The 14,550-nt window shown below is 45.1% G+C and overlaps 1 protein-coding gene across 1 annotated transcript in view; it reads right to left on the bottom strand.

The window, feature by feature from the left end:
• LOC117667261 (cytoplasmic phosphatidylinositol transfer protein 1-like) overlaps window positions 1-14,550 on the bottom strand; it is a 79,179-nt gene that overhangs the window by 4,401 nt on the left and 60,228 nt on the right. Inside the window, exon 8 of the mRNA XM_087878482.1 lies at window positions 13,893-13,956. Coding sequence (XP_087734608.1) covers window positions 13,893-13,956 — 64 coding nt within the window. The remainder of the gene's footprint in view (window positions 1-13,892; window positions 13,957-14,550) is intronic.

The raw sequence follows: 14,550 nt of genomic DNA, 5'->3' as shown, positions 1-14,550 counted from the left end.
CGACTGCATGACTGTAATTTTGTTGCTTGTATCCTTACGATTTATATTTATAATTATTGTTTCCTGATTGCTTATTTGTACCCTATGACTATCATTAAGTGTTGTACCTTATGATCCTTGACGAATGTATCTTTTATTTTATGTACACTGAGAGCATATGCACCAAAGACAAATTCCTTGTGTGTGCAATCACATTGGCAAATAAAGAATTCTATTTTATTCTATTCTATTCTATTCCATGCCATGCCATGCCATGCCATGCCATGCCATGCCATGCCACTCCACTCCACTCCACTCCACCTATTCTATTCTATTCTATTCTATTCTATTCTATTCTATTCTATTCTATTCTATTCTATTCTATTCTATTCTATTCTATTCTATTTTCTATTCCTATTCCTATTCCTATTCCTATTCCTATTCAACCCTTCAAAAACCAGAAGCGGATCAGATCTATTAGAACCTGGAAGTCAGAAGTGGAGATACAAGAATATAAATCTGGATTTGACTATCAATAGAGTTTGCATTTGAATAACACCTCATTAAAATTCTTTTTTCCATCCGTCCTCTGATGTTATTAATGTTGCCAGGAAGCCCTGACATCTAATCAGTTGACAGAGACAAAGCTTAATATTGTTTGAGATCTGTGTTCTCTCAAATTACATACCTATTATGTGGAAACTGATGGCTGGAGGACAGAAATAAGTTTTCCACGCCCTTCATATCGTTAAGAGCCTTTGGCATGGGAAAAAAAAAATAAATTTATGGGCCCCGTTGCTCGGTGGATTAAAATTTTGGAATTATAAGTGATTTAAAAGCAAATTGCTCACAAAAGTAAGAGGATGTAGAATTACAATGAGAGGCGATAATCTTCTGTTGAAATTCATTTACTTTCCCTGAAGCGGTTTACACTGAAAATGCTCATTTTATGTTGCTGCCTTTTCAAAGACAGTTTTGCATTTTATGCTGTAAGCAATCTGCAGAATAACCTTGCTAAGGCTGCTTAATGTAACACATAAAATCTCATGTGTAACCAGGTAGATTAAATATATTTATTCGGCACATGCTGTACAATTACATAATGATTTGAGGAGGAGGAAGCTGTTTGGGGACTGGAGACTAAAACATACGATGGACGGTTGCAGGAACTGGGTATGGCTAGTCTAGTGAAGAGAAGGAGCAGGGGAGACAGGATAGCAGTCTTCCAATATCTGAGGGGCTGCCATAGAGAGGAGGAGGGTCAAGCTAGTTTCCAAAGCACCCGAAGGCCAGACAAGGAATAATGGCTGGAAACAGGTTGAATCTGGAAATAAGGAGGAATTTTCCGACAGTGAGAACAGTCAACCGATGGAACAGAAGTTGCCTTCAGAAGTTGTGGGAACTTCATCACTGGAGGCTTTCAAGAAGTGACTGGACTGCCATCTGTCAGAAATGGTGTAGGGTCTCTTGCTTGGGTGGAGGGTTGGACTAGATGACCTATAAGGTCCCTTCCAACTCTGTGAATCTGTTTCACCCATTTTGTGCCACCATTCTTTGTAATTTTTAGCAGTGAAAATATGGGAGGCAACTCTTCTCAACAGTAATAATAATGCATCTACAAAAAGGAGATGATGTCTAAAGATGGGCCTGGTGGCTCAGCAGACTGATAGCATTGTGATTAACACTAGCTGTCTGCAATTACTGTAAGTTCGAATCTCACCAGGCTCAAGGTTGACTCAGCCTTCCATCCTTTCTAAGGTAGGTAAATTGAGGACCCGGTTTGTGGGGGCAATAAGCTGACTTTGTATAAATATACAAAAGGATGAAGGCTATTGCTTAACGCACTGTAAGCCGCCCTGAGTCTCCGGAGAAGGGCGGCATATAAATCAAATTTTAAAAAAAGATATCGAAGTGAAACCTTCAGGTCAAAATCCTGCAACTAGGGATGTGCAAAATAGTTCTTGAACTACCCATTTCATTCAGGTTTATTGCTTTGAGTCAAAAGATGCATATTTGGACCAAGGAATAAAACACGGTGTGTTTAAGGATACGGACTCAAAGAAGGTTGTTCCAGAAATATATGTTTTGGGGGAAGGGGAGGCAAATGAAAGCAAGCCAAGAATATTTGCTTTGTTGCTTTAGATAGTGGAATGGGTGGCATATAAATTTAATTATAAAGCTAGGAAGCAGGAGACAGGGAGTTCTAGTTCTGCCTTAGCCCTAAAAGCCAGCTGGGTGACTTTGGGCAAATCACCAGGAGACGGTGAGTTCTAGTCCCGCCTTAGCCATGAAAATCAGCTGGGTAACTTTGGGCCAATCACCAGGAGACTTGTAAGTTCTAGTCCCGCCTTAGCCATGAAAATCAGCTGGGTGACTTTGGGCCAATCACCAGGAGATTGTGAGTTCTAATCCTGCCTTACAGAGGTGAAATTCAGCTGGATCTATCCGGATTGCATGATCCGGTAGTGCCAGCGGGAGGCTCCGCCCACCCACCCGGATGTCACCATGTCCCGTTTTTGACCCTCTGCGCATGCACAGAAGGCTCTGCACAGGCGTGGAGGAGGTGTGCACGCTCACATTTGCAAGCTGGTAGGGAAAGGTAAGTGAATTTCACCCCTGCCGCCTTAGCCATGAAAATCAGCCGGGTGACTTTGGGCCAATCACCAGGAGATTGTGAGTTCTAGTCCTGCCTTAGCCATGAAAATCAGCTGGATAACGTTGGGTCAATCTCTCTCTCTCTGACCAACCCACCTCACAGGATTGTTGTTGTTGTGGAGAAAATAGGAGGAAGAAGGTGTGTCGGATATGTTTGTTACCTTGGGTTATTTGTAACATAATAAAGGGATACAAATAAAAATAAACAAACATTGGCAGAGGCCAAATGAACTGGGGAGGAAGAGGATGACACCCACTAACCATGCCATACTCACCCCTTAAAATTACTCTTCTGATCCCTGCGAGTTTTGTTTCAGCTGAAATCAAGAATAACAATGTTCTAGGTCCGTGATGGCGAACCTGTGGCATGCGTGCCACAGGTGGCACGCGGAGCCATATCGGTGGGCACGTGATCTGAGCTTCAGGTCCTACCAGAAGTTACTAAACGGGCTGTTTCAGGCCTCTGGAGGGCCTCCGGGGGGGGAGGCCATTTTTGCACTCCCCAAGCTCCTAGAAAGGCTCTGGAGCCTGGGGAGGGCAAAAAAACAGACCCACTGTGCCATCATGTGCCAAAAGTGGGGGGAGCGGAGTCGCACGTGCATGCGTGGGGGCAGGGCGCATAGAATTATGGGTGCGAGCATGCACACGCGCGACCCTTCTTGGGCTCCCCTCGCTTTTGGCACACGATGGCAAAAAGGTTAGCCATCACTGTTCTAGGTTTTGTTTTGGGTAAACCAGAACCCATCCATCTCTTTGTTTGGGGTATCAAAAAAAACAAAAAAAACAACAACATTTACCATGCCTTGAGTAGCACTTCTTAACCCAAACAACAGTTTCTCCCGTTCAACCAAAGAGTTTGAGAAGGTTAGCAAGTCACCTGAATGTAGAGTGCAGAGAAGAGCAACAAAGATGATTAGGGAGCTGAAGGCAAAAACAGAAAGAAAATTTGCAGGAATTGGGTATGTTTAGTCTAGTGCAGGGGTCTGCAACCTTAAACACTCAAAGAGCCATTTCGACCCATTTTCCACAGAAAAGAAAACACCGGGAGCCACAAAACCTGGGTGGGCGTGGCCAACTCGATGTCACTCACTTCCACCAGTCACATGACCCCCCCAGCCACGCCTACCCATCCGGTCATTAGGGCAGATAACTGGTTGTTTAAAAGCACTGGGAACCACAAAACCCTTTTGACATCTCTCTCTTTCCCCTCCTTCCCTCCCTCCTTCCCCTTCTCTCTGTATCTCTCTGTCTCTACCCTGGCCACTTCTCCATCCCCTGCCATTGCCCTTACCTTCTCAGGCCAGGCAAGGAGTGACTGGGAGGGGAGGGCGAGGCCAGCCTGTGGTGGGATCACCTGACAGAGAGCCACAGCAGAGAGCCCAAAGAGCCACATGCGGCTCTGGAGCCACAGGTTGCTGACACCCGGTCTAGTGGAAAGAAGAACTGGGGCAACATGACAGCAGCCTTCCAATACTTGAGGGGCTACCACAGAGAAGAGGGAGTCAAGCTATTCTCCAAAGCACCTGAGGGCAGGACAAGAAGCAATGGGTGGAAACTCATCAAGGAGAGAAGCAACTTAGAACTAAGGAGAAATTTCCTGACAGTGAGAACAGTTAATCAGTGGAACAACTTGCCTCCAGAAGTTGTGAATGCTCCAACACTGGAAGTTTTTAAGATGTTGGATAACCATTTGTCTGAAGTGATGGAGAGTTTCCTGCCTAAGCAGAGGGTTGGACTAGAAGACCTCCAAGCTCCCTTCCAACTCTGCTATTCTGAGAATCAGAATAATGAGCATTCAGGAATGAAGTATTTCTGTATTATAGAAGTTGAGAAGACGATGGGTCTATACTGAGGAGGTATAGTTTACCTTCAGAAATTGTGATGCTCCAAACCTGGAAGCTTTTAAGGGGGAACTGAACAACCATTTGTCAAAAATGGTAGGGGGTCTCCTGCTTGAGTAGGAGGTTGGACTAGAAGACCTCCAAGGTCCCTTCCAACTTTTGTTATCCCATATTCTGGATCTGCTTGGCCTTTTCTCACTTCGATGAAGCATGATTTGTGAAGCCAGCCAATATGAAGGCTGGGTTAATGATTTTTCCTCGGCCTGATCGTGCTGTTTTATCTTGGGAGAACCGACTTATGAATCGGGCCTGGGAGTTATTCCAGATCTATCCACTCCAAGGCTTCAAAACTTAATCCAAGCTTTCTCCTGCGTGACGAAACTCCACCAACCACCATGAAGTGTCAACTTGAAGCAAACTGAGGGGAAAAAAAATCTGTTGAGAAGGGAGAACCATCTGGAGCTTCAGTGGCTCGTTAGACCTCTGAGAAGACTCTGTTTCATTCTTCCAAAAAGTTGGGACACCTGCTGCTTGGCAACCCTCCCACTCGCCTTATTGCTTCTTATTAAGGGGGTGGGGGTGGAGGGAGGAGGATCACAACTCCCCAAAAGTCAAAGATTTCTTGGAGGTGCATCTGTGGACATTTATGGAGAGAAAAACCCACCGTTGTTTTAAAGTTATGTGTGTCTTCTATTGCTGGTTGTACAATCTGGCGTTTGGAAACGTCTGGGTGTGTGAAAAAGAAAATTGGATAAGCATTTATGGCTGTCTACCGCTTACAACTTCAATAGGAACCAGAATTTCCGTCGCTAAGAAAGGCGGGGTTCTTAAGCCAGTTGTGCCCAGTTTTACAACCTTTGAGCTATGGTTGTTAAGTTAATCTTGAGGTCTTTAGGCGAATCTGGCTGCCTTGGTTGTTGGAAGATGGCTGGGAAAGTTGCAAATGGTGATTATTTTGACCCCAGGATGCTACGACTGTGGGTCTCCCCAACTTCAACTTGGCCAAACCAGCTGAGAAAGACACCAGATCTTCCTCCCATCACTGCTACCAGCATTCTTGATGAAAAAGAGACACTGTTTCATTGGGAACTTTATATGTACTCTGACAAACGTAACTTCGGTATAAAATTTGGATTCATTCGGATGCAATAAACATCACACCCGGTCTGCCTTTCCTTCTCATGATGGTATTCCTGTGTGTATTCTCCCCCCAAGGAAAGGAGCTAAAGATTTATCGTGGACCAAAGACAGCTAAACTCCAGGAATGGTTGTAGGAATTGAGGTTGTCTCGTCTAGTGAAAAGGAGAACTAGGGGTGACATGATAGCAGTGTTCCAATAATTAACAGAATGACAGAGTGGGAAGAAGAAGGGGTCAACCTATTTTCCAAAGCACCAGAAAGCAATGGGTGGAAATTAACCAAGAAGAGAAGCAAGCTAAAAATGAGGAGAAATCTCCTAAGTGAGGACAATTAACCAGCTTGCCCTTCAGAAGTTTAAGTTTAAGTTTAATGCGATTTATATGCCGCCCTATCTCCAATGGACTCAGGGCGGCTCACAACAATAAAATGCACAATTGCACATTAAAACAATATGAAATTAAAAGTCCAAATTAAAACAGTTTAAAATCAATTTAAAACTATTAAGAAACCACACCCCCCCCCCATCAGTCCAGGCTACGAAACAATCAGGTCTTCAAATCACAGTGGAATGAGCGAAGGTCAGGAGCCATCCAGAGATGCAAAGGAAGTTGGTTCCAAAGGGTGGGTGCACCCACAGAGAAAGCTCTCCCCCTGGGGGTCGCCAGCCGACATTGAATGGCCAACGGCACCCTGAGGAGGCCCTGTCTGTGGGAACGCACCGGGTGATTGGAGATTGTTGCTGGCTGCAGGGGGTCCGACAAGTATCCTGGACCTAGGCCATGAAGGGCTTTATAGGTGATAACCAGCACCTTGAACCTCACCCGAAGGGCAACCGGTAGCCAATGAAGGTCGCGCAGGAGGGGTGTAACATGGGAGTGTCGGGACACTCCCATCACAATCCGCGCGGCCGCATTCTGCACCAGTTGAAGCCTTCGAGTGGTTTTCAAGGGCAGCCCTAGGTAGAGAGCGTTGCAGTAGTCAAGACGGGAGGTGACCAGCGCATAAGTAACGGTGTGTAGGGCATCTTGGTCCAAGTAAGGGCGCAGCTGAAGCACAAAGCGGACCTGGGCAAATGCCGCCCTGGTCACGGTCGCTACGTGATCTTCCAGAGACAACCGTGAATCCAGAAGGACACCCAAGTTGCGGGCCCTATCCACAGGAGGTAAAACCTCACCCCCAATGGTCAATGATGGAAGATCTCGATTGGACCAAGATGCCGGTACCCACAGCCACTCAGTCTTGGCGGGGTTGAGTCGGAGCCTGTTCCTCCCCATCCAGATCCATACCACTTCCATGCAAGAAGTGGTGGGTGCTCCAACATTGCAGGTTTTTAAGAAGAGACTGGACAGCCATATGTCTGAAATGGTATAGGACAGTGATGGCTAACCTTTTACGTCACCGCGTGCCAGTCTGCGTGCCGGAAATGGCACGCAAACTCATCCCGCCTGGACCGCACGGCCTCGCGCATGGGAGTGCTGAAACCCGGAAGAGCAGCGTTCCATCACGCGTGCATGAGCTGGCACGCAAATTTCTGGTTTCCGGCACAGACATGCACCCGACAAACAGCTGGCCATTGCACATGCGGACGATGTAAGCCCAGAAGTTCAGGTGCCGGCTCATGCATGCACGATGGAATGCTGCCGTTCCAGGTTTTGGCGATCCCGTGAGCGCGAAGGCCAGCTGATCAGTGCACGTGTGTGCACAGGAACACGGAAGAGGAGCCAGTGAGGACGCGCATCCCTCGAGGGATGGTTCTGTGTGCTGCTTCCCGCACACGTTCCATAGGTTCACCAACATGGGTATAGGGTCTCCTGCTTGAGCAAGGGGCTGGACTAGAAGACCTCCAAGGTCCCTTCCAACTTTGTTATTCTGTTAAATTATCTTTTAAGTGCAGCGATGTAAATGTAATTATATATAAATATATTTTGATGCTAGGCAATAGATATCTAGTTCAAACCGAGACTCTCTCTTCTCCATCCCATCCCCATTAAATAAATAGAAGCTCTCAGGGGAAATGTCTTTTTTTCAAATAGCCTTTGCAACCTGCCAAATTAATACGGTGTACTTTAATTGAAAAGGGGATGATCTAAGCATTCATCAAGTATTGTATTAACTCAAGTGCTTTCGGAAAGTGGAACGCCAGAATGAGCTCACTGAAGACTGACTCCGAGTCGGCCTGTTCTCCATTCAAGGGCCCTTTTAAATGTGAATCACTGGTCCTGTATCAAACTCCCCCTCATTTTAACATTGAACCTACATTCCTGGAAATGCTCTTGTTTTCAATATATATATATATGTATATAGTCATGCTGGCTACATGACCACGGAGACGTCCCCTGACAGCGCTGGCTCTTCGGCTTTGAAACGGAGATGAGCACCGTCCCCTAGAGTCAGGAACGACTAAAAGGTAAAGGTTCCCCTCGCACATACGTGCTAGTCGTTCCTGACTCTAGGGGGCGGTGCTCATCTTCGTTTCAAAGCCAAAGAGCCAGCTCTGTCTGAAGACGTCTCCGTGGTCATGTGGCCGGCATGACTAAACTCCAAAGGCGCACGGAACGCTGTTACCTTCCCACCAAAGGTGGTCTCTATTTTTCTACTTGCATTTTTTACCTGCTTTCCAACTGCTAGGTTAGCAGAAGCTGGGACAAGTAACAGGCGCTCACCACGTTACGCGGCGCTAGGGATTCGAACCTCTGAACTCAGACCTTTCAATTGACAAGCTCAGCATCTTAGCCACTGAGCACATCATCTAAACCAGGAGGTAAAATGGATAAGAATTTAAGCACTTAAAGAGGACAAGAGATGACGGATGAATGGCCTCTTAAACATTAAGGTAGCTTGTTGTAAGCCGATAGAGGCAGAAATAAAATTAGAGAGGGGAAATAATAGAACGTACATTTTTATAGAATAAACAAAAATACCGTATTTTTTGGAGTATAAGATGCACCGGACTATAAGATGCACCTACTTTTTTGGGTGAGGAAAAGAAGAAAAAGAAATCTCCCTTTGCCTCTCAGCAATTTTGCCTTGTTGCAGCAAACAGCAAACAGCCTGCTTTACTTTCATTTTCGTTTTCAGCATAGCTTGATTAGCACAACGAAAAAAAATCTGCTCAAGCAATTTATCTCTTTGCAGCAAGCAGAAGAGCCCTGCGCAGAACAGTTGAGAGCAAATCAGCTGAAAGTCAGGTGGCCGATCCAATCAACTTGTGCTAATTAGCCTGTGCTGAAGCTGAAAGGAGCTGTTTTTTCTTGCTGCTTGCTGCAAGGAGGTAAACTGCTGCAAGGAGGTAAACTGCTGCAAGGAGGTAAACTGCTGGGAGGCAGAGGCCAAAGGGTGGGAGTCAGTGGGTGGGCAAGGCTACATTCGGTGTATAAGACGCACCTAAATTTTCACGCCCTTTTAGGGGGGAAAAAGGGGCGTCTTATACTCCGAAAAATACAGTAATAGATAGAAAGATTAGAGGTTTACAGATGGTCTGCTAGGCATTTTTTGGTTGTTGTTTAAATAATATTATGAGGATTACCTGAGTTTGATAAATGTGATAAAGATTACCAATATTGTTATTGTAATATGAATAGAATAAATAAAAATAATAGATAGAAAGATTAGAAGTTTGTAGATGCTAGGCATTTCTTTTCATGTTTGTTTATACAATAGAAAGAAGATTACTCAGATTTGATAAATACGATAGAGATTATTATGGTTATATGATTATTATGATTATTATGGTTACTGTGAATTGGATTAATATGATACCCAGAACCAACTCTGTTTACCCACAATATGGATGTATATTCCTTGTGTGTCCAATCACACTTGGCCGATAAAAATTCTATTCTATTCTATTCTATTCTATTCTATTCTATTCTGTTCTGTTCTGTTCTGTTCTGTTCTGTTCTGTTCTGTTCTATTCTATTTTTTAAAATAATAATAAAAAATATATTAAAAATAAATAAATAAACCAGGAGTTTGAGAATTAACCAGTGGAACGGTTTGTCTTCAGAAGTTGTGGGTGCTCATTGCTGGAGGCTGTTAAGAAGACATTAGACATCCATTTGTCTGGAATGGTAGAGGGTCTCCTGCTCGCGCAGGGAGCTGGACTAGATGAACTCCAAGGCCCCTTCCAACTCTGCTATTCTATGTTTACCCTTCCTTAGAGCCTCCTTCTCTCTTTCCTCCTATCGGCAAGGCTTCTTTGGAGAAACAGCAAATAAATATGAAAAGGATTTGATAGACGTATTTGGTAATGCCTTACTACCAGCTTGATCCCAAGAACATGGTTTAGAAATAAACCCAGTTTCTGTGCTTTCCTTTGATCTCCTACCACCAGAGGGCAGCCAAGCCAAGCCCACATGTGTCCGTTACCCCCAGACAAAATTCAAAATTCCTTATGAAATCCCATAATGTAAGGACAGTCCAGGGAATGCTGGGAAATTTTAAAAGATGGTGTGGTGTGGCAGCTCTGGGACCTTCCCGGGTGGCGTCTTACAACGAGTCTAGGAACCAGTCGTAGAAGGTGGCGTGCTGAGGAACCACAAGAGCCAGGAAGTAGTGGGAACATCGTGATATGAGAGACCTCCTAGCACAGGGGTGTCAAACTCGATTTCATTGAGGGCCGCATGAGGATTGTGTTTGAACTCGAGGGAGCGGGGGCGGGGCTGGATGGAGTGGGCATGGCCAGGGGGCGTGGCCAGCTTGAGGTCATTCATCGAGGCCCCATTTTCAGCCGTGACGGCCTCCTGCAGCCATCTGTCAGCTAAAACGGAGCCCAGGGGGCTATGTGCAAGAGAAGGAACATGTAAATCAGGGGTGTCATACTCAAGGCCGTGAGGGGCAAGATCCAGTCGACGGGGTGCTTAGATCTGTCCCACCGGCCCACCTTGGAAACAGTGGACCAGCCTGCAGTGCCTCTGCCACTAAAAACAGAGCCCAGGCAGGCCCGTGGCCTCCCCAAGCTCCGTTTTTGCTTACAGAGGGCTGCAGAAGGCCATCACGGATGAAAACAGGGTCTGGGAAGGCTGCATGTGGCCCTCCCAAACTCTGTTTTCGCTGGCAGAGGCACCACGGGCTGGTCCTTCGCTGTTTCCAGGGCAGTCCCATGGATCAGATCTAAGCACCCTGCAGGCCAGATTTGGCCCACGGGCCTTGGGTTTGACACCCCTATCCTAGCATGTCAAATAACGGATTTGGGAATGACAGAAAAACTCAAGAAAATAACAGACTTGAGAGGGAAGGTTAATGTCAACTCGCAAAGCATCCCTGGCCTGCTCTTGAGTTGCCATAGGCCAGATGGGGATGGGAAACCGGCAAAACAGCATGGCAGCCAAAGACAGATGCACATTCCAGACTCATCTCTCTCAAGGCTATATCCCAGGGTTACTCATAGCAGCCGGAGGGGAGTGACCGCTACAACCCTGTGAAATTGCTCCATTGGTAAATGTAATTGATGACACACCCTCGGGGGACGGGGGGGAACAGGGTCAGAGCTGGAACATAAATTACATGGGGTCAGAGTTGGCTTCACTTGGCAGATGCCGACGTGAAGCTCCTAATAAATAACTGGATTTCTTTTGAAGCTTGGCTCGAGGCTCATGATTTAATTAGGGCATCCATCAGAACCCTGACAGCTAGCCTGTTAGGAAAGAAAAAGAGGAAACTTTGTTCCAAACAAATGTGGTGAGGAGGCCTAATCGTTTTCTGCAATCTGCTTGCCCTCAGGAGTCCCACAACTTCCAAAGAAATTGAGGAAGGACATTCATTATTCAGCTCCGAGGAACAGGTTGAGGCACAGCTACGATCTCAAGAAGCTCAGAGCGATGAAAAATGTTTTGAATGAATCACAAGTTTATGCCATGAACCCAAAACCACAAGCAGGTTTCCCGCTGAAACATCCTGCAAGACTTGGTAGCTCCAATTTGTTCCAGCAGACGAATCCCACGCTTATTAATTTTTTTTCCTCCCAACCTTAATTGTGATCTTTGGTTGAATCCCATTGGGTTTTTAATGGAAAAGTACTGATGCCTTGCTTGCTTTTTAAGCACGATTGTAAGCTCGCTTAGAACTCTTTAAAATCCAAAGAAAGGAAAGCTCTAAATATTTCAGATAGGGATACAGTGGCTCAGTGGCTAAGATGCTGAGCTTGTTGATCGAAAGGTCGGCAGTTCAGCGGTTCGAATCCCGAGTGCTGCGTAACGGGATGAGCTCCCGGGACTTGTCCCAGCTTCTGCCAACCTAGCAGTTTGAAAGCACATAAAAAAATGCAAGTAGAAAAATAGGGTCCACCTTTGGTGGGAAGGGAACGGCATTCCATGTGCCTTTGGCGTTGAGTCATGCCGGCCACATGACCACGGAGACGTCTTCAGACAGCGCTGGCTCTTCGGCTTTGAAACGGAGATGAGCACTGCCCTCTAGAGCCGGAAACGACTAGCATGTATGTATGAGGGGAACCTTTACTTAAATATTTCAGGAGCAAATGAGCTGTGCCGGAGATTCTTCTGAATGCTTGAAATAGATTTCCTTGGCATCATTTATTTCTTTATGTATTTATTAAATTTATAGGCCACCCATCTCACAATTAAAAAGCAACTCCATGCTTTGCTACGGGGAGGGGCAAGAAACACCGGCTATGTCAAAGTCATACTCAGAACCTGACTAAGGTGGCTCAGTGGCTAAGACACTGACCTTGTTGATCAGAAAGGTCGGCAGTTTGGTGGTTCGAATCCCTAGAACAGGTCTCCTGCATGAGCAGGGGGTTGGGCTAGATGACCTCCAAGGTCCCTTTCAACTCTGTTACTGTTCCATTTCAAAGTTGATCAATGGCTTTCAGCCATCTCATTGCATACACAGAAATGGGGAATCTAATACATAACTAGTGACCCACAATTTCTTCCATGGATTAATGGGTGGACAATGAACAAAAACGAAACAAACTCACATTCTGGATTATGCACCAAGAAAGAGAGGATGGTCAATGGGTTGTATTGAAGAGTAGAGTAGAGTAGAGTAGAGTAGAGTAGAGTAGAGTAGAGTAGAGTAGAGTAGAGTAGAATAGAATAGAATAGAATAGAATAGAATAGAATAGAATAGAATAGAATAGGGGATGGGATGGGATGGGATGGGATGGGATGGGATGGGATGGGATGGGATAAGATGCAGAGTAGAGTAGAGTAGAATAGAACAATTAATAGAACAGAATAGAACAGTATAGAACAGAACAGAACAGAATAGAGGATGGAATGGGATGGGTTAATATGCAGAGAAGAGTAGAGTAGAGTAGAGTAGAGTAGAGTAGAGTAGAGTAGAGTAGAGTAGAGTAGAGTAGAGTAGAGTAGAGTAGAATAGAATAGAACAGGGATGAGATGGGATGGGTTGGGATGGGATAAGATGCAGAGTAGAGTAGAGTAGAGTAGAACAATTAATAGAACAGAACAGAACAGAGGATGGGATGGGATAATATGCAGAGTGGAGTAGAGTAGAGTAGAGTAGAGTAGAGTAGAGTAGAGTAGAGTAGAATAGAATAGAATAGAATAGAATAGAATAGAATAGAATAGAATAGAATAGAAACTTTATTGTCACTTTGAATGTACACTAATCGGCATACATTAAAGTGAAATTTCATTGCATACAGCTCTCAAAGGGTCACCACCTCCAATATACACTGCATAATATAACAGAATACATAAATACAGATAAATGCAGAGTCTAGTTCAGTTGTATACCAGTACATGGTAAGAAAAACGAATCTTGAGAGTTTACCAGACGGATGGCCTAGGGAACAAAGCTGTTACAGAATCCGGTAGTCCTGCTAGAAATACTTCAAAAACTCCTCCCAGAAGGGAGCAACAGAAACAGGCCATGAAGTGGGTGGGTGGGGTCTTAATGAATGCAACACTACATAAGATTCTTGATGAATGTGTCTTTTTCTTTTTATGTACACTGAGAGCGTATGCACCAAGACAAATTCCTTGTGTGTCCAATCACACTTGGCCAATAAAAAAGTCTGTTCTCCTCTGTTCTATTCTATTCTATTCTATTCTATTCTATTCTATTCTATTCTATTCTATTCTATTCTATTCTATTCTATTCTATTCTAAACTCAACAAAGGTTGATGGTCGAATGATGAGGCTCTAAGGCAAAACAGTTGGTCATGGAGAAATTGAGGAAAGGCCCCGTTCCCATTGAAAAGGATGATCAAAGCAACTGTCCACATGGGCTTTCGCCCCTCCCTCCCTCCCTCCCTCCTCCAACATGGACTCTTTCAAGGTCTTACATACCAGACCACTCGTCCACCCAGGCGAAGGCTTGGCGATGCCCGATGAGTAAAATATCTCGAATGACCTGGAACCCAAAATCCTGTTACTGGCATTGCAAGGATTGTCCAAGCAAATTCCACACAGCAATCCCACCCCCCCAATCATCAATAAGTCTGAGCCAGAAATTTTGCTGCAGCTGTCAAAAAAAACCCCAACACAGTCGTCAGGCTGCATCAACAGAAGGATAGTATCAAGGTCACGTGAATTGTTCGTACTGCTTTACACTGCTTTGGTGAGACCAGCCTTGGAATACTGCCTCCAGTTTTGATCAACAAACACATGACAAAAAAAAAAAAAAAAGTCAGAACTCAAAGCAGTGGTGAAATGTAAAATTTCTTACTACCGGTTCTGTGGCCGTGGCTTGGTGGAGGAGGGAGTCATGTGACTGGGTGGGCGTGGCCTACTTTTTTTTTTTAACTTTTAAAAGCATTTTTTCTACAACCTCTTTGGCCGAAGAGGTTGTTGAAAAAAATGCTTTTAAAAGCCTCTGACGATCCCAGCTGAGTTGCCTGATCGTCAGAGGCTTTTAAAAGCATTTTTTCAACAAATCAAACTGCCCCCCTGTGGGCCGTGGGCCCAGTGGTGGGATTCAAGTAATTTAACAACCGGTTCTCTGCCC

This window comes from Pantherophis guttatus, chromosome 14, assembly GCF_059756535.1.
Source record: "Pantherophis guttatus breed Tessera chromosome 14, ASM5975653v1, whole genome shotgun sequence".
In the NCBI taxonomy this organism is placed as follows: domain Eukaryota; kingdom Metazoa; phylum Chordata; class Lepidosauria; order Squamata; family Colubridae; genus Pantherophis; species Pantherophis guttatus.
The sequence above is the reverse complement of the archived record's forward strand: the minus strand, read 5'-3'. Positions and strand labels throughout refer to the sequence as shown.